Below are 17,659 nucleotides of genomic sequence, written 5' to 3' on the forward strand. Positions count from 1 at the left end.
ATTTTTCCTTCGTGTGTGCGTGTGCCTCTTCCTGCTGTGTTCTTAAAATGGGTCACCAGTGTGGGTTTCCTAACAGTTTTATGGATCCTTTTCAGTCTTTGAAGGTTCTGCGGATCAAAGGGACTCAGATTTTTAGCTTAGCAAGGGAGATGAGCTGATAAAACACATGTGGTATTTTCTATTAAAACAAGATGTTGAAAAAGAACTGGAGCAAGAGAGAGGGATTAAGATTGGTATCAGTCCCGGCCCTCTTAGTGAGCTTGCTAAACACACTCCAGAATCCCGTGCTTCTGATAACTACGATTTTTTGATAACTTGGATCATACTTCATATTCATGTACAATAATTCTTTCTTGGCTACTGCTACAACAGAGTATAACTAAAACGCTATTAGTGAAATATAATAATTCCCTTTTGGAATCCTAGATTAAAAAATCTGATTTTCCTAATGCTAATCGGTCAAAGATTCAGACAATTTTAAGCAAAACGGATGTAATTTTATGTAACTGTGTTTCAGCTAGGCTAAACCAACTAATTAATATTGTGCAATTCCTTATCTCTCATTTGAGATGGGGAAGCACTGATCTTTGCAGAGCATTTCTGACAGATTTGAAGGCTGGAAAAGGTCCACTGAATAGAGATAGTAGGGGTGTGTGTATGTGGAATGGCTTATTGGTGATAAAGACACAAAGTCTTCCGTTTCCCTATTTAATTGATTGCTTTATTTTCTCTTTTTGGGGTGTGGGTCGGATGAATAAATAGAAATTATCCCAGGAGCGAGAGAAGTTTGCTGATGAAGACAGCATATTTTATGCCCTTGGAGAATGTGGACTCATTTCCTTTTCCGACTACATCTTCCTCACGACGGTCCTTTCCAGTAAGTACAGCGGGCTTTTTTTTTTATCTGCAATTAGTTGTTGTGGTTTTTTTTGAATTGTGAAGGTTTACAAGCTTAGTTAGTTTGCTATTGTTGTGTACATACATTTCACTAAAAGGAATTCTTGATTGCTTGAAACTTGAGCTGAGTGAATAATTGCTATTGCTTCATCTGGTTTTGATTTTGCTTAAAGGTTCAGAAAGATTAGCAGATCGATGAGTTCTGAAGATTTATTTTTCATTTTAAAATGTGTCAAATCTTTTAATGAGTCATTTGACCTGCTGTTCAAAATTGTAAATGGAGATGTGTTCTTGAGCTGTGTTCATAGGATATTCTTGTGTTTGGATGAATATTGCTTTCCAGCTCCTCACTGGTTACAAGATGGTTCAAAATCTCTCCTCCAGCTGTATTTTCACTTGGGTAAGCTCAGGCCTGTGCGTGATGTAATCCAATGAGGAGAGAAGTTAAGCCATTTACATTTCAACAAGTATCATTAGATACCTTCTGTCTTTTCACCCTCCTGCACTTGACTTGCGTTTGTGATATTTCTGTGAGCTGCTAATCTGTTCCAGCAGTGTCTTTCTACACTTGAAGTGCTGGCGCTTAAAAGTTTGCTTTGTTGGCAAGAAACACTGAAACTGAAGCCTTTGGTAATGTCAAACGGCATTTCTAGACTTTCTTCGTGGGGAAAGCAAGCTCAAAACCTCATTTGCAGAGCTTCTGTAGCCGCTTGGAAGGTGCTGCATCACAAACAGGAAAGTCAACAGAAATTCCAGTTATTTTTTTTAGCCCCGTTAGAAAACGTGGGGTAATTAGTAATATGCCACTGTCCAAATGAACTTGAGATGTTATAGTTTCAGACTTAAAAAAAAAAAAAAAGAGAGAGAGAGAAAACTTGACCATCTTCTCATGTAAGTAATGATGTGATTTCATAATGACGTGATTACAGGAATTAGAGCTGGACTCTTCCCAGTTTACAGTAGACCCCCATTGCTAATTGCACTGGGCTGCTCAGAGACTCAGCTGGGTAATTCACTGGTGTTTTGTAAAAGCAACAGGTGCTTCCCCCCCCCCCGCCGTGTTCGTGCATGCTGTAACAGGGACAAATGAAAGAGGCAGCTCTTCATTTACTGAGCACGGCATTTCGGAGGATCTATTACAGGGGAGAAGCAATGTTCAAGGTCTTGTTTGTTGTCAAATGGACGTGCTGGGGGAAGATGTGTATGTGACCTTCATGTCGTGAAAACAAACACGCTACTTCAATCCAGGGAATTTGTTTTATGATTTTAGCCTGCTTTTTTGTTTGACTGAGTCTCAGAACTGACTCTTAAGACTTTTGCTGTTCCTTTCTTATATTAGTCTTGCCTGTGCTGAAATTATCAAAGGTATTTTGACTTGTGTAACAAGGGCTCTTAATCCCAGTCTCTGCAGATGACGACAAACTCACAAACCTATAGTATCACATTACATGGTTTAGAAAACACTTGTGCCCTTGGCTTAATGGCTGTGCCGGTGGTGAACCTAATCAAGTACGCAGGGCGCAAAATTTATTTCATGTCCTCCCACAGGCAGAAGTAAGAGAATTTTTTCTTGCTTTGGTTTAATTTCTTTGTTGTGACAATAAAAGAAAAGGGACCACCTTGTGTTAGAGTAGCAGCCAGCCTTATTTTGGAGGGCTGTGTAGGAGGGAAGGGTTTTTTTCCTCTTGTTCTTGGGCTTTTAAACGTGTTCACACATTTACTCTCCTACTAGTGAACATTACCTTGCAGGAATCCAGTGGTTCCTGATTATTTTTTTCCATCGAATAAATAAAACAGAATGAAGAAAGTGCAGCTTAAACTTGACAGTTCAATACTGGTTTTCTCACCATGTTGCTTAAATAACCCAAACATTAAGCATGTATCTGGACAAGACAGCTGTAGATCACATGAAATACCTGAAGGCCACTAAATATTGAGAAAGGCAGGTGGCACATTGAGCACTAAAGCAGGATAATCAGAAGGGGAGCGTGAGATTGGATCCGGGGGTGGGAGGCAGGAGGGAGAGGTGCTTTTCAGCTCTGCTCAGAAGTGATGGGAAGAGTTCAGTTGTAGTCTGGTCTGGCTTATTGAACTCAAACCTGATCAATGATAACCTGGAAAACAAGAAACCCAACGGGCTTCCTGTTATTGAGTTCCTCAGGAGGGTCGTGCCCAGCAGGTCTGCTGAGATGGCTCCTACCCATCTCACTGGCTCTACCAAAAGCACCACCAGGCTTTGAGAGCACTTTCCCAAAGCATTTAATTTGTCATAGAACCGTAGCATATCTTGAGTTGGAAGGGACCCATAAGAATCATCAAGTCCAACTCCCTGCTCCTTGCAGGACTACCTAAAACTAAACCATATGACTAAGTGTCATACAAATGCTCCTTGAACGCTGACAGGCTTGGTGCCGGGGGAGCTTGTTCCAGGGATTGACCACCCTCTTGGTGAAGAACTTTTTCCTAATATCCAGTCTGAACTTCCCCTGACACTGCTTCGTTCCATTGCCTCGTGTCCTGTTGCTGGTCCCCAGAGAGAGGAGATCATCACCTCTCCTGCCACTGCCCCTCTGGAGGAAGTTGTAGGGAGTTCGAGTTAGTTAGTTAGAGGAGTTCGAGTTCCTTCGTAAAAAGAATGGTGTTCTAATTGCTAGAAAATATCTGCAGCCCAGTCAGAGGTGTCTATAACTTAGTCTGGTAATTATAGTTAGAATAGTTCAGTAAAAATACATATTAATCACCCATTAGAAAAAAAAGTAAAACGTATGCGTTCTTTTATAATTTTGATTCACTGTTTAAATAGAGAAATTATCTATTTGCTGTTGAAGCTCACTTCAGTTGTATTCTCTGAAACGTGGACCGCGTGGCAGCTGCCGGGCAAGGAGAGGAGGAGAGAGGGCTGGAGGCTTCATCTGTATGTTGCTTGCAGAAAGCTGGTTGCATATTGCGCAGAAAATGAAGTCTGTCACCATATTTTATTTACAAGTGATTTCTCGCTCCGGCACTGTCTGTTCTCATCGGTTGCTGTGTTTCTGTGAAAATGTATTTTTAAAACAGCTAATAAAATAGCACTTAACTGCTTCAGAAAGTCAGCCTTCTCTTAAAGGCAATGAGAGCTGAGGGGCCTTTTGGACTTGCAAAACAGGTGGAGGAAGGAGAGAAAGAGCTTTTCCATCATCAGTGACTGCAATTTCAGAGCAAACGCGGTCCGTTGTCCAAGCGCGCTAATGCCTACTTGATTAACAGGTACTGAAGGGAGCTGGGCATTAAAAGAGTAAGTCGGTGGTGTTTCTGTAATTGGACTGTCGCTGTGTCTGGATTTACTCCTCCTGGACGGAGGGTTAAATAGCATTGGCTCAACCCAAAGTAATTCTTCTCTTGCCAGGGCTCCCGTAGCAGACCTGCAGCTCCTTCTCCCATCCTCTGCGGGTTCTTTCTGGAGCGCAGCGTGCTGCCGGCCCTGCTGGCCCACAAGAGGCCTCTTGCTTAAGATAGATTCACCTTTCCCCCCCTGTGTAGGAAACAAATCCCAAACCATCTAGCTCTGGAAATTATTTTCTGGCCAGCTCTTGACCGTTATGCGGGTCTCTGTGATGGAGGTGGCACGGCGTGTTCTCCCACACTGCTGCATGCCGATGATGTGATCTCCGAGGCCTGTTTGCGCTGTGGCCGTTTTGAATACATATTGCTGGCTGACATGAATGTCTTCAGCCTCCTTCCCTGCCATGAGGGAGATCTGTTGTCTTAACTGGTGGTGTTTTAATCCTGCAACGCAGCACTAATGCCATAGGGCTTGTTTCTACGAGAAAAGGAGATATAATGTTGCTCTGAGTTCATAAGAATACTTTGGTTTGTGGTCCTGTTCACGGTAATTTTATCTTTACGCTGAACTTTCAAGACCCTCTGTTTACTTCTCTGCACGTACGTGGGTCCCTCTCATCCACACTATATAGTGCAGGGTGTCTTCAGTACCTTTCTGCCAGCCCAGTCACTGCTGTGTGGGATTTCCAAGATGTGTCTGAGCAGCACAAAGATCCCAAGGGATGTCCCAGCTTCCGAACGTAAGCCCGGTTGCTTCATGTCAGACCAAGGACTCTCTGGCTCAGCATCCCACTTCTGCCATGGGCTGGTAGCCGTGCTGAAGGATAGAAATGGGATGGATTCCTTGCAATGGGTAGTTTGGGATCTTCTTGGGAGCTTGACCTCTCCGGTTAGAAAACCAACATTAGGACATGGGATGCTCTACCAGCCTCTCCACCTGCAAGTCTTCACTTGGTCTTTCTCTGTTCATCTCTGCATCCCTTGCATTTGCGTGGTGTGATGGGTTGATGGATCTCCACCTCTCTCCTGTATCTCTCTCTCTCCTGTATCACAGAGGACAGGAAATTTGTAGCGGGGAGGACTACTCTGCACGCAGCACTTGTTAGGCTGGTTGAGAAGTTCCAGAAACTTACTCCTGATTATTTCGATAAGATTAGGAAATAGAGTAATTTTGTGTCACTCATAGCAACGTCCCAAAACCATGCAGATATTTGGGGTGTCCTCTTTCTCCAGGGGTTCCCTGGAGAGCACAGCTTCTAACGGCCTTCATCTGGAGCTGCCATTTCCACAGCTTCTTTCCAAGTCCTTACTTTGGAGAGGCAGTTAAGAGGGGAATCTTGATTTCCAGTAATGATCTGTGAGTCATGTGGTAAACGATGAGAAGCTGTTGAAATGTAAGTCTTGTACTCCAGCTGAGGCGCTGTCACGTTCTCTCAAATCTCTGCAACCAAGATGTACGTCTGTCACTGACATTAAAATCAAAATACAGAATTTGGTGTTGAAATTATGCAGTCTCTTTGGTTCAGGCTGACAAGCAAAATAAAAAAGTGAAACAGCAATAATATTTTTTTCTTTAATCTTTTCTTCAGAATTGATTAAATAGGAGAAGGATTAAAACCGGCATTATCTGGGACATCACTCCAAGGAAAAGCGTACTGCCTGCTCAGCATGAATGTCTGTTTCTGGAGGTAGTCCACTGTCATGGTACAGCTTTCCCAAGGGTGGATCGGAGCATCTGTTCATGTGCCAGATCCTTTAGCTGTTCCTTATGCATGCATCCCATCTATGCGTTTCTGTACAAGATAGTTTATTTAGGATTCTACCTGCTAACTGTACCAGTTAATCCCTTTGTTGCTTTCTGTTGGGCACCTCTCGCTGTCTCTGGTGGCAACGTGGGCATGTGCAGCTCAATAACCTCGGAGCGTGGTGCTCAAGTAGGGCTTGAATCCATGCGCTTGGGTTCAGGCATGTGAACCTCCACCACAGATTTAGAGCAAAAAAACCCCAAACCCTTCATTTCTCCTCATCTCGGTTGTTTCGGGCTTTTCTTACCGTTAGTAGTGGTGGTATTTTTACTTTACATGATGGTAGGTTCTTTATCAGCCACTTCCTCCCCCTTTCTTCCAGTGTGGAGCTGCACCGGTGAGCCAGGTGTGGTGGTCCGGCCAACTCGATCTGGCTTGCGCTGTTGGGAAATAACACCTATGCCAAACATGTGCCAGTAGTAGAAATAGAGTGTACTTCTACCAGGTATGAAAGAAGCGTTATATTTTAGATTAACCGGAATTTGAAAATCAAATGAAAACTTGATTTTCTGGGTGTTAGACTGCTTTAAAGCTTCGGTGTGTATTTTAGTGGGATTTGTAGACTTAGGTTTTAAAATGATGCATTTGTATTATTTCAGAGGTAACTCTGATGCTTCCTTGTGATAAGAAATAACCCTTAGCTATTTAAAGATAGTTTACCATCACAACCGATGATGCTGTGGCTCAGTTTCCACGCTGTGGACTATGTTAGTTTAGCTGCCTGTTATTTAATGATTAACATTTAAAAAAAAAAAGTTGGTAGGATTTGGATATGTTTTCTGAAATAGTGGAATAATTTGAAAGGAAAATATCTGCAACATTAGGACGGTTTAATATTTGTTGGAGGGTTTTTTTCCCCCCGTATTTATTGCAGGTGAGGCTCAGCCACCTATATTATATGGATAGTTGCTTCCCTGTAAGGCTGTAACTGTTCTCAAAAAAAATATTACAGCGTTTGGAGATGCATTATGTGTAAGTGCATCATCTAGCTCTTCCCTATTACTGTTACAATGGACTAGATAGCAGTGCGGGGCTGCTGGCTGCGGTCTTGTAAGGGTGAGATCATCTATGACCCCAATTCTTTCCTTCAAACAGAAATGTTCCAATTCAAACGCATACAGAAAAATTTCTTGGCTAAAATACCGATGTGTGGAGTCAGGCGGAATAATGACCGTGCTGATTCATGTAACTTAAGGGTGGGAGGGGAATCTTGATTAATCTTTGGCTGGACGGGTAAGGTAAGCTTTTTTTTTTTTATGTTGTGGCCTGAAAAAGGGGAAAGAAAAAATATTACAGCTGCAAAGCTTGAAGAGCCATTTCTGTAGATGAAAATCTGTTCCTGCCTTAGAAGGACTACATTAATTTTGGATTGATTATGAAGATACATTTTTTTCAGCTTCAGGGTACTATGGCCTTTGTGCATATATTTTTCTTAATTTTGGGATAGATGGGAAAGAAGCAATGATAGGATATTTAACTCCTAAGGACTAATTTTTCTTAAAGTAACTCCCCAGCTGAATTCTTGATCTGTTGTGCCGCACTGGAGTTGCTTGGGGTGTTAGGAGGCTTCGGGATGGATATCGAAGTCCTGAGCTGCTTTGTGTTTAAATTCAGACAAAGAAATTTTTAACTATGTCTGAAGGGTTTATTTTCCAAAAGTGTGTTCCAAAAATAGTTTTCCTAAAATGCGGTACCTCCACTTGAGGTGGATGCTCTACAGACACTTCATTTTTGTGACTGTAGTGGTGTTCTGCGTGAGTTGCAACGGCAGTCAGAGGGAGAGACTTGTTGAGAGATATCTCCAAGTGCGGAGCATTGAGTGTGGGGGAAAGAGAAGATCAAAAGAGCGCAAAAATAGTAAAATGTGGCCTTTCTCATCAGTGAGCATTTACTGTCTTCCAGAATGCATTGCTTCTGGTGAGAGTGAATGGCAATATAGTGCTGCAAATTGGCCCATTGAATAATTCAAAATGGTTAAAAATGACATAATTGGCTTAAAGATGCCTAATCAACTTGTCTAATGGCTCAGAGGTTCCCTGGGGAACTGATACTGATGGATCGGGTGGGTTTTTCAACGTGGTCAGTGCTGCTGCTTGTCATCTGTTTGGTGGAGGTTGCTCGTCTTTGTAACGCTACCGCCTGTGGCTTCTGGTTTTCTTAATGCCTTTCTGTTCCCAAATACTTGATTTGAACAAACGAGTCAAGAAAAATGTTAATTGCCCGTTGCACCGACTCCCAGGTTAGTTGAAAAAGCTACTTGTGTGTAGAGCTGGTGGGGCTATGGATCTACAGAATATTTTCAACCTGATCTTTCTAGATATATTTGCGTGTATGTCAAAGCAGGGAATAGGTAACTCATGGATTGGTATTGGCGTGGGCTCCAGTACTATGTTTTCATTTATGTTAATGATTCGGAGGAATCAATTAGGAAATTGTTGTATCCTCTTGAATACTTAAAGACTAGAAATAAAGCTGGAAAAGAAACCGCGGCTGCTCTGACCAGTTCCTGACTCGCTGCCCAGGGGAAATCAGTTGCAATGAAAAAAATCTTGATTCTGAATAACGTCAAAAAGGATGGTGAGGAGGTAGCTCACAAAATCAGAGCTAGCTGGAAAAGCAGCTCAGCGCTTGGGGAAATCCAGAAGTGGTTTTCCCTCGTAAAGACAAGCATCGTGCCATATTGAAAGCAAACAGTCCTTTAAATGGCTTTGATAACTATTGCAGGAGGAATATTGCATTCCGTTTGAGGCATCTTAATTAAGGAGGCAGTGGGGAAATTTAGAGAAGCTGCAGGTGAGAATGGTAAAATTGGGGTGCAGAATAAAAAAAAGGGGGGGGGAAAGGGGCTAAGTTTAGCTAGGTGAACCACTATCTGCTGCTGTTATGGTCTGCAAGTTTCTGAAAGGTCTAAATACAAGAGGAAGAAGAGAAATGGAGGTTGTACAGGCTGATGTAACCGTGAGTAATGGGGCAGGGGGGCCGAAGGCGGGGGGGGGGGGGGGGGTGGGGGCCGACGGCAGAAATCATCTCACTCGGGACCAATAAATTCAGGCTGCCGGAGATCAGAGACATACATCTTAATGAACATTTCTTCCTGAGCAGAAGCAGGATGAGCTAATTGTCTTCGGTGCCCTCTGGTTTCCCTGGCTCCGATTCATGTTTGTTGGATTTAAGTGTCGTTACAAGTAATTGGAGTTAGATATGCAGATCAGAGGAAGAAATGGGATGTGTCGCTTATATTAGCTAAAGGAATGAAGTAATTAAATTTGCCAATTTAAAGCCACTTTCCTTCCCTGTCCTTAGAAAATACTGACCCTGCAGATTTTTGATGCTGAACTGTTCGTTTTAATTTTGCAAGTAATGTTCTCCTCTGGGGCTTTGATGAACTGCTCTTGAAAATGTGTATTTAGAGAAGGGAAAGGAAGGAAACGGCCTTTGTTGAGGGGTAAGTGAAGTACCATGCTTCCTCTGTTCACCCTGCGTCTGCGCGAATGGGACGGGGTATTATATGTTTCCTTAAGGAAAAGGAGAAAAAATCCACCCCAAACCCCAATTTTTAACACATTTTCCAATCTCAGAATATACATCGCTGTACCCTGGCAGAGAAAACGGGGGAAGAAAGAAGAGATGTGTAAATTGCTCTTTTTCTAGTGTCTTGTAACTAGAGTTTTGTATATTCCTCCTCTTCCTAAGAGGAAACAACACTTTCCGTGCAGTGCTAGATTTTGGGGCTAATAAGAAGGAATTGTGTCCGGGCTTTCATGCAGTACTTGCAATTAAAGTGTACAAAATTGGATGTGTTATTTAAACATTAAGCGGGGAATTGGAAGGTGCTCAATATTGTCGCTCTCAAGGAGATGGAGAATTAATCACTGGAAATGAGGGCTGGATACAGAGGAGGCTTTTTGTATAAATCCCTTTGATTAGATTGTATCGTTGAAGAGATGGTGAAGTTGGTGTTGGGGATGGCCGGTCCACCTGAGTACATCTCGGCTCACGCTGAAACGATGAGGGACGGAGAGCAAAGGTCTCCCCATCCCACAGGCAGAGCAGAGGAGCTGCGTGGAGGCACGCTGCAGGGATGGATATGAAATAACCCACCACATGCTGCTGGCGATTGCCGTGGTTATAGGAGACATCGCTTATGCACATGGTGTTTGGAACGTAAAGCCTGAATAATCGGCGGGAGGAAATTGGAAAACCGGAGATGATAACGGCGGGGCTGTATGCGCTGTATATATCAGGCGGGTAGTGACAGGCCGTTCCTGCCGTCGAGTTTAATGTTGTTATACATCTGTTTAAGGCACAAAGTGATTGGAAAAAGTCATCTCATTAACATGTTTTCTGAATCTTTTAGTGATAGAGTGCTACAGTTTATTTTAGCAAGGGGAAAACACGATGTAAAAGTCTCCTGGCCCTAAATTGAAGCTGTAACTAATGTACAAAATCCAGTTCAGTTAATTCCGTATTAATTTCTTTTTGTCTGAGTGATTCCTCTTTGCGCTCACCCTCCCACCCCCGTCTGGGAGATGCCTTAACGCAGAACGCCACTTGCAGAAAATCGTTACTTTTTGAGCATCCGCAAGAAATATTAAAAGTTGATCGCAACAGATGAGGTTAAAGGAGGATCAGCCTCACCAGTGATCCACATCCTGCTGCCAGATTTGGGTGGGGAAGAGTCATCTTCAGAACAAAAAAAGGGACTAAGTTTTAATTGAACACTTAAGATAACGAGCTAAGGTCTAGTTATAGCCTAGAGGATTCCCTAGAAATCCCAGCAAACACCAAAATTCCTGTAGGTGGTATGTATTTGAAAGTAGCAGAGCAAGATAAATTCTCATATATTACCTTAATTTGGAAAAAAATTGTGGCACTGTGTCGTAGCTTTAAATGGTGATGTGTTGCAGAGCCCAAAATGGAAACATACTGAAATTCTTTGGTGGGATGCAGGGGAAAGAGCGTGGTTTTGCTGTGATGGGTGGCTGTGAAGTGATGCTTTTGCAGAGTCCTGGCTAAATAAACCATGACAACATAGACTAAATGCAATGAAAAATAAGGTACCAGGCTGTCTCGGGTGCGTCTCAGCTGGTGAGCTCCAGCTCATGTGTTATCCCAATCTCATCATTGGACTGAGACCGAGTTGGTAATGATTTGTTTAAATTTGCATGGTGAGATAAGAACTGAGTCTGGAAGAGAGTTACCCAAAGTCCAGGTCTGCTCCTCACCCACCGGCTGCTTCACAAAGCACAGAGAGCGCTCTGTAACGCCAGAGGAATGTCCTCTGGCCAAATTGGTATTAAAATGTGCGGCTGGAACACTTGCTACAGCGTCACTTTCTGTTGATTGTCATTAGAAATATTAGATGGTGTCTCGCTTGTGTGCTTTTTCTATCTGTAAATGGAGTAAATTTTGTTCAAGAAACATCTCCTCCCAACCTCCTTGTCTAGATCTTTAGTAAAAGGAGCACCATGAAGGTCATAGCTAGAGATTTCCAAGAGCTACATTTTCTTAAACTTGCAGGAATTATGGAAAACCGTTTTTGGATAAAGCAATTCTGAACTTGTGCCTTTTTTTATTGAGCTTTTCTATCTTCATTAACTAGTCGTTGGTTTTTATTGTGTGGTTTGTTGTTTTTTTTTATGTAGCTCCCCAGAGGAATTTTGAAATCGCCTTTAAGATGTTTGATCTCAACGGTGACGGCGAGGTGGACATGGAAGAGTTTGAGCAGGCAAGTTGAATGACAGGTTGACTTCTTAATGCTATGGCATCTTATGAATAAGTGCAGCACTCCTCTATGATGTTATTGTGATTTATATTTGCGACTAGTGCTGGTTTATGTCTTTTCCTTCTATGCTCTGCTCTTCCCTCAGTGCCTGTTTTTGGTTTTGTATTTTTTTTTAACTGGATATTTCAGGACATCATTTTTTGTTCAACCAGGACAACTGTAAGTATAAACTCTGATTTCCTGTGACTTTGTCACTGAGCTATCTTTATAAGATATCATCTCCAAAGTAGATTAAAGAACTTTTTTTTTCTCCGCTGATGTCATAGAATTTTTTTTTTTACTTTCTTCCACAGCTTTTACTGCATTCCTTAATTTTGTTTGTCTTCCGAGAATAACCAGGGCGAGTCTGCTTCAAAGAAGAGTTTAGCCACTTATTTCAGTGCAATCTAAAACCGTGTTTATTTAGAGTGTATTTTCATTAGTTTCTTTCCCCTACTTTATACAAGTTTTCATCATCAGGGAGTTTGATGCGGGCTTTTTAATGAGCTTAGCCTGCATACCTGATACCGGTGAGGTCCTCCTATAAGCTATGGTTTGTGATTGTGTTAGAGTGAGAATAGATTGAAGATTTGAGCAGTCGTTGGGGAAAAGATCTGACTTCCCCAGGCAGAAGTGGTATGGTTTTCTTGCCTATGTAGAAAACAGCCTTAAGGTTTTGGAAACTCATAAACATCCTGAAATCGCTGTATATTAGCAAAGCTTCGTGTGTGGGCTGATCGTGAAAGGAAAAGTAACTGTGTTTGCAAAGAAGGGAACTGGCCAGTTGGATGGGGACTCGCCACCTCTGTTATCAAAGAACAAGGTGGAGGAGATACACCATTAATTTACCTAATATTGATGTGGTCCCTGGCACTTCCGTGACCCTGTAACCCTCAGGGCTGTACGTTTAATGGGCAAGCGGAAGCTGCTGCTTCTGGGAAAAGGAAAGCAGACTCTCTGGTTTAAAAAAAAAAAAAAAACAACCAACAAAACACACCTGCCCTTGTGTTGGTTTGTGTTTTTTTTTTTTATGCTGGAGGACATCCGTGTTTGGAGAAGGTGAAAAGCTGTGTACTGATACCTGAGAACAAAGCAGCCCTGAATAATCTAGTTAAAAATTCCTCTTCATCGGTTGATTGAATGACTAGTTAACTTCAGAAGAGTCTGTAAGAGGTCATGCTTGGGGCACTTGCTATAAATGGGAAGAACTCATGGCAAAGCAGCTCTGTTAAATAAATCCCCCACCCCCTTCTAATCTTTTACTGTCATCCTCCTTAAATTATTACCTGTGGGTATGATGTCATTATTATGAGTTTGCTCCACAGCTGTGTAATATATCTGGTTAACTGTACATTTTTAGATGCAAACTTAGGACTATGAGGAGAATTGGGAGTATGTTTATCTCCAGTATGATATCCCTTCACGTGATAGCTTGTAATGTAAAGCCAGGAGTTTGTAATTATCCTGCAAGTGCAAATTGGAATTCACGGCTGTGTCCAGGTGGTTGTGCTGTTTGGCACTGCCTCCCTACGAACTACAGATTCAGCTATGAAAAAATCCAAGTTTCCTGTTTTCCCAAGTAAAAAATGTTGTTCTTCCCTTCTATTTGCAGAGTGCATGAATAGAGCACTCCACTGCAGCTATCTGATAATATTTAACAATTCAAAAGGTGTTTTACAGTAGTTACGGAAGTTTTAGAGTGAAATCAATTACGGACATAAACGAATTTTAAGAAAAGCGGAGAATGGTTAACTGCCTACTAAAAATGCAGTGATGCCAAGGTACTAATGCAGGTGTCATGTTTGGCTTTTTTGTTAGACATGTAAAGTAAGAAAGAATGTTTCTTGAGGGTGGATCTTTCGGAAGTGCTATGAAGATGAATTGAATTAAATGATTTCAAATCATCCGGTAGGCAAAGGGAAGTTATACGTCCATTAAGTCAGATAAAAATCCTTAGGAAAGGGGACATTTTTTTGTTAAGCTTGTTACATGCGTCACTGCCTTTGTATAAAGGAATAAAATTCCTCGTTAGCATCAGAATATTTTGGTGAAGGCTGATCTTCCAGAGCTTTCGAGTCAGAGGATGAAGGAGCTGTTTTGGAAAGTGGGAAGAAGCTGACAGTATCTTTGCAGATGTCACGAAAACTGATTTGCTGCGCTTTGCAGACAGAGTTAAAGCAAAGGCATAGCTTCAGCGGGAGGTGCATATATAACGTTGTACACATATATAATGTAACACATGATAATTTATAGGGTAAATACTCTTTTTCACTCCTTATGGAAATGCCTCAGTAAGAGCATGAAGGATGGCAGGGTTTGCAGATCTGTCCCGTAAACATCTTAACTGGTAGGGGCAGCTGGAACTGGCCCTTCCAGAAGCATATGCTACTAGAGGTGGCATCAGTTTAGAAGAGCAACATTGTTTTGGGGAGAATGGGGAGGAAAAAAGAAGGGAAAGAAAAGGGTCATCACAGAAGCATCGTACAGCCTCCGCTGGCTGTGAGCACGTGGGAATGAATTTCTTACTCCTTTTTCACACATCGTCTTTGGAGACGACCAACAGCAGTTCTCTTTGCATTAGTGTCTCACAAACCTTAAGAGTATTCATCAAGGAATAAAATTAGCTGTGGTAATTTAGCTAATACACAAGTAAGTCAGAGGCTTTAACTACCTAATAAGAAAATACTGAGTTTCTTCAGGCATCACTGAAGAGCCTCAGGTTTGTTTTCCAGTTGATGCATATGGTTAGTGCATAGTGTTAGGTAGTTTGGTGCCTCCATCGGTATCATCTTCAACTTTCAGCCTTCAGCATGTAAATTATTAGTTTACTGTTCTATTTTTAATTTAAAAGTCAGATGAAAAGTAGTAAACTCAAGCAGTGTTACTAGTGATTTCTGTTCACACCATTAACTATTTTCACTGATTTTTTTTTTTCCTGTTTTTTTTCCTTCTTGTCTGCTGCAAAAGATGAAACAGATCGCAAACACTTAGGCTGAAATATGTACAAAAGACAGTGAAGCAGCTCTGTGCTTCCCATTCTTGTCAGATCGATGAGCTGTGGGGGAGGACAGCACCGGGTTGGGCTGGAGGACAACTTCTTGCAGTGGTTGTCTGCCTTTCTGCGTAATAGAAGGATTACCCAAAATAGGGACCAGCTGAATAATTTTGGCTCCAGTGCCTACAGATGGATTTTCAAACTGTCTGATACTTGCTATAGATGGGGAGAGAAGAGGGGTGTAGGATGCCTTATAAATAACACCCGGGAAAAGATGCTGTATCGAACAGCCTGCGGTGCGGTAAACACTCGCTTCTGCAGAAACAGGGGCAGTTTTCCAAGCTGGTCATAAACTGCATTGCTTCAGACAGTTTATAAATATTTGTCTTTAAAATGTGCATGCAGAGCTCGCAGTTAAAGTGGAGCACAACGCAAAATAAGGACTTGCTATTTACACTGCAAAAATCCTTCCTCGCGTCACAGTGTGTAATTCCAAAGAAAAAAAAAATCCCAAAACCTTTTTTTCCTGTATTTTTTTTTTTTTCCCCCTTCTGACTTGACCTGGTTTTCTTTGTAGTGGAAGAATAGCCAGTAGTCTGTGGTTCGGAGGCGGCGTTTCAAGGGAGGTGAGCCCAGCAGCGATACGCGGCGTTCTCCTCCGGAGCATCCCCTTTGGGGTTGTTCCAGCGCTCGCTCTCTTGTTAGGAAAAAATTGAACACGCCATATACCACGATAACGAGGTTCTGGCATCCTTTTGACAGCTGGAGCTCTTGGCAGCTGTTTTTTCTTCCTCCATTCCAACTTTTGTCGGCAGGAGGAAGAGGCTGAAGGCAGAGCAGCGGTGTTTGGAGCTTTGGGAAGCCTGTGCTGTCAAAGCTGAGTGCCGGGTAGCACGTTGGGTGGCTTTTTTTCCCCTCTCCTTTCTCCCACTCATTGTCCTTAATATGAATCCTTCTGTTGGAAGAGATCTGTTATTAGACAGAGAATAAGCCTGGCTTCTCATATCCCAGCAATAATCATTCAGACAGGCAGGTGCTGGGAAGAGGTAGTGGGATATTTGGGGATGGAGAGAGGAGGTGAGTGTGCATTTAGCTTGGCCGCCCCTTTTTAAATTAGCACGGGACCCTTAAAAAAATCCAACAGTTTGTTATTTTCGGCTGTCGCATCCTTCAAGTTCAACCTTTTGCCGTATCGTAGAGGGTAGGGGGGTTTTCCTGCACAACCTTGCCCTGTCCCGTAGCATCCACTCCAGTTGAGCGGTGCCTTCGAGACGGTACAGGCGCTGCTGAGAGCTCAGGGGAGGAGGAGGCGGCTGTTTGCCTGTGTGGTTTGTTAAAAACATTGAGATATTGCTGTTATAATGTGTGCTTTCACACTTGGCTGTGTTTGTGCAAATATCTCGGTCTGCTGAGATACTCAGCTACTTCGGCATTACTTGTTATTCCGCTGGCGTTGCTGCTGGGGTTGTATTTGGGCTGCTGCAGACTGCGGGACTTTCGGAGAGCCTTTTGCTCTGGGTGGGTCAGGCTTTGCCTGCAGCTCCGCTTGCTGTGCAGCCCCAGGGATGGAGGAGTTTCCGGCAGCAAGGACCAGGCCTGCCCTTGGGTATAAAAACCCCGGTTTTGCGCACAAGGGGAGAGGAAATGCAATGTGGGCTAACTGGGGTTGGTGTGAACTGACGAGGATGTACGGTAAAGCAGGAGTGGAAGCTCCAAAAGCTGTGCAGGCTTTTTTTTTTTTTTTCTTCCCTGCAGTTTCCTCGGCTTTCTCTCCTCCTGCGACTTTGCTGGGAACAAGCTGCTCTCTGCTGACCAGGCGTAGGATCAGCGCTAAAATGCTCATCTGCAAACTTGGTGGATTGTGTCTTAAAACTCATTTTAAGCGTTTTATACTCTTCTTTCTTTCAAGAGGACTGAAAAAAAACAAGGCCTAAGTTCAGCCAAATTTTTGAATTGTCATGTCTTCTAAGAATTATTTCAGGCAAATAGAGGATGACACGTCTAAGCCTGGAGTACTTCATACTGGTACTTGACTAGTATAAGTCCCACTGGTGGTTTTGATCTTAACATCCTCCCTCTTATTTTTAGGTCCAGAGCATCATTCGCTCCCAAACCAGCATGGGCATGCGCCACAGAGACCGGTCTACAACAGGGAACACCCTGAAAACTGGCTTCAACTCTGCGCTGACAACATACTTCTTTGGGGCAGATCTGAAGGGGAAGCTGACCATCTCCCACTTTCTCGACTTCCAGCGCAAACTGCAGCACGATATCCTGAAGCTTGAGGTTTGGCTTGTTTTTTAGACATGGGGGAGGGCAGCGCAGCACAGCATGGACTTTGCTGCATGACGTAGTTTTTTGGAGGAAGAGCAAGAGTGTGGGAAGGGTTCAGAGGGAATTGCTACAGCTGCAGCTCACAGCACTCTCAGATCAAACCTGTTGTTAAATTTGTGATGAGCGTTTCGGTGCCTGTGGCACTCCCCAGGAACACCTCCAGCTTTTTGTCGGCAGCTCCTCTTGTGAAGTTGCAGCAGCAGCCAGCACATCCCAGGTGTGTGTCTCTCCACATGGTGCTCGCCTTGCTGTGGCTTTGGCACCGCGGACGGAGATGCTGGAGATGCTTTAGAAAAAACACAGCAGAAGTGGTGAGTGGCCTGTTGCTACCTTACTGAGGAAGATTTGTTTTGGTCCCCACGAGGGAGCTGTGCCCTGAAGGACCAGGCTTTATAACATTCCCAAAACTCTTCATCTCTGCTTTGTCCCCACCTTCTTGTTTGCTTCATTATTCTGAATATTTCTGCTACGTAAGCATTCAAGAGTTGTTTGAATCCTGCTAAATAGGTGGTCCCTGTTATGTGACCTCCATTATTCACTCCT

General features: G+C 43.0%; 1 protein-coding gene across 1 annotated transcript in view; it reads left to right on the forward strand.

The window, feature by feature from the left end:
* LOC104286999 (calcium uptake protein 1, mitochondrial-like) overlaps positions 1-17,068 on the forward strand; it is a gene marked incomplete at its 3' end in the record, with an annotated part of 61,759 nt that extends 44,691 nt beyond the window's left edge. Inside the window, exons 6-8 of the mRNA XM_009885648.1 lie at positions 763-877; positions 11,669-11,751; positions 16,871-17,068. Coding sequence (XP_009883950.1) covers positions 763-877; positions 11,669-11,751; positions 16,871-17,068 — 396 coding nt within the window. The remainder of the gene's footprint in view (positions 1-762; positions 878-11,668; positions 11,752-16,870) is intronic.
* Positions 17,069-17,659: the final 591 nt, after the last annotated feature.

Source organism: Charadrius vociferus, unplaced genomic scaffold, assembly GCF_000708025.1.
Source record: "Charadrius vociferus isolate BGI_N301 unplaced genomic scaffold, ASM70802v2 scaffold335, whole genome shotgun sequence".
Taxonomy (NCBI): domain Eukaryota; kingdom Metazoa; phylum Chordata; class Aves; order Charadriiformes; family Charadriidae; genus Charadrius; species Charadrius vociferus.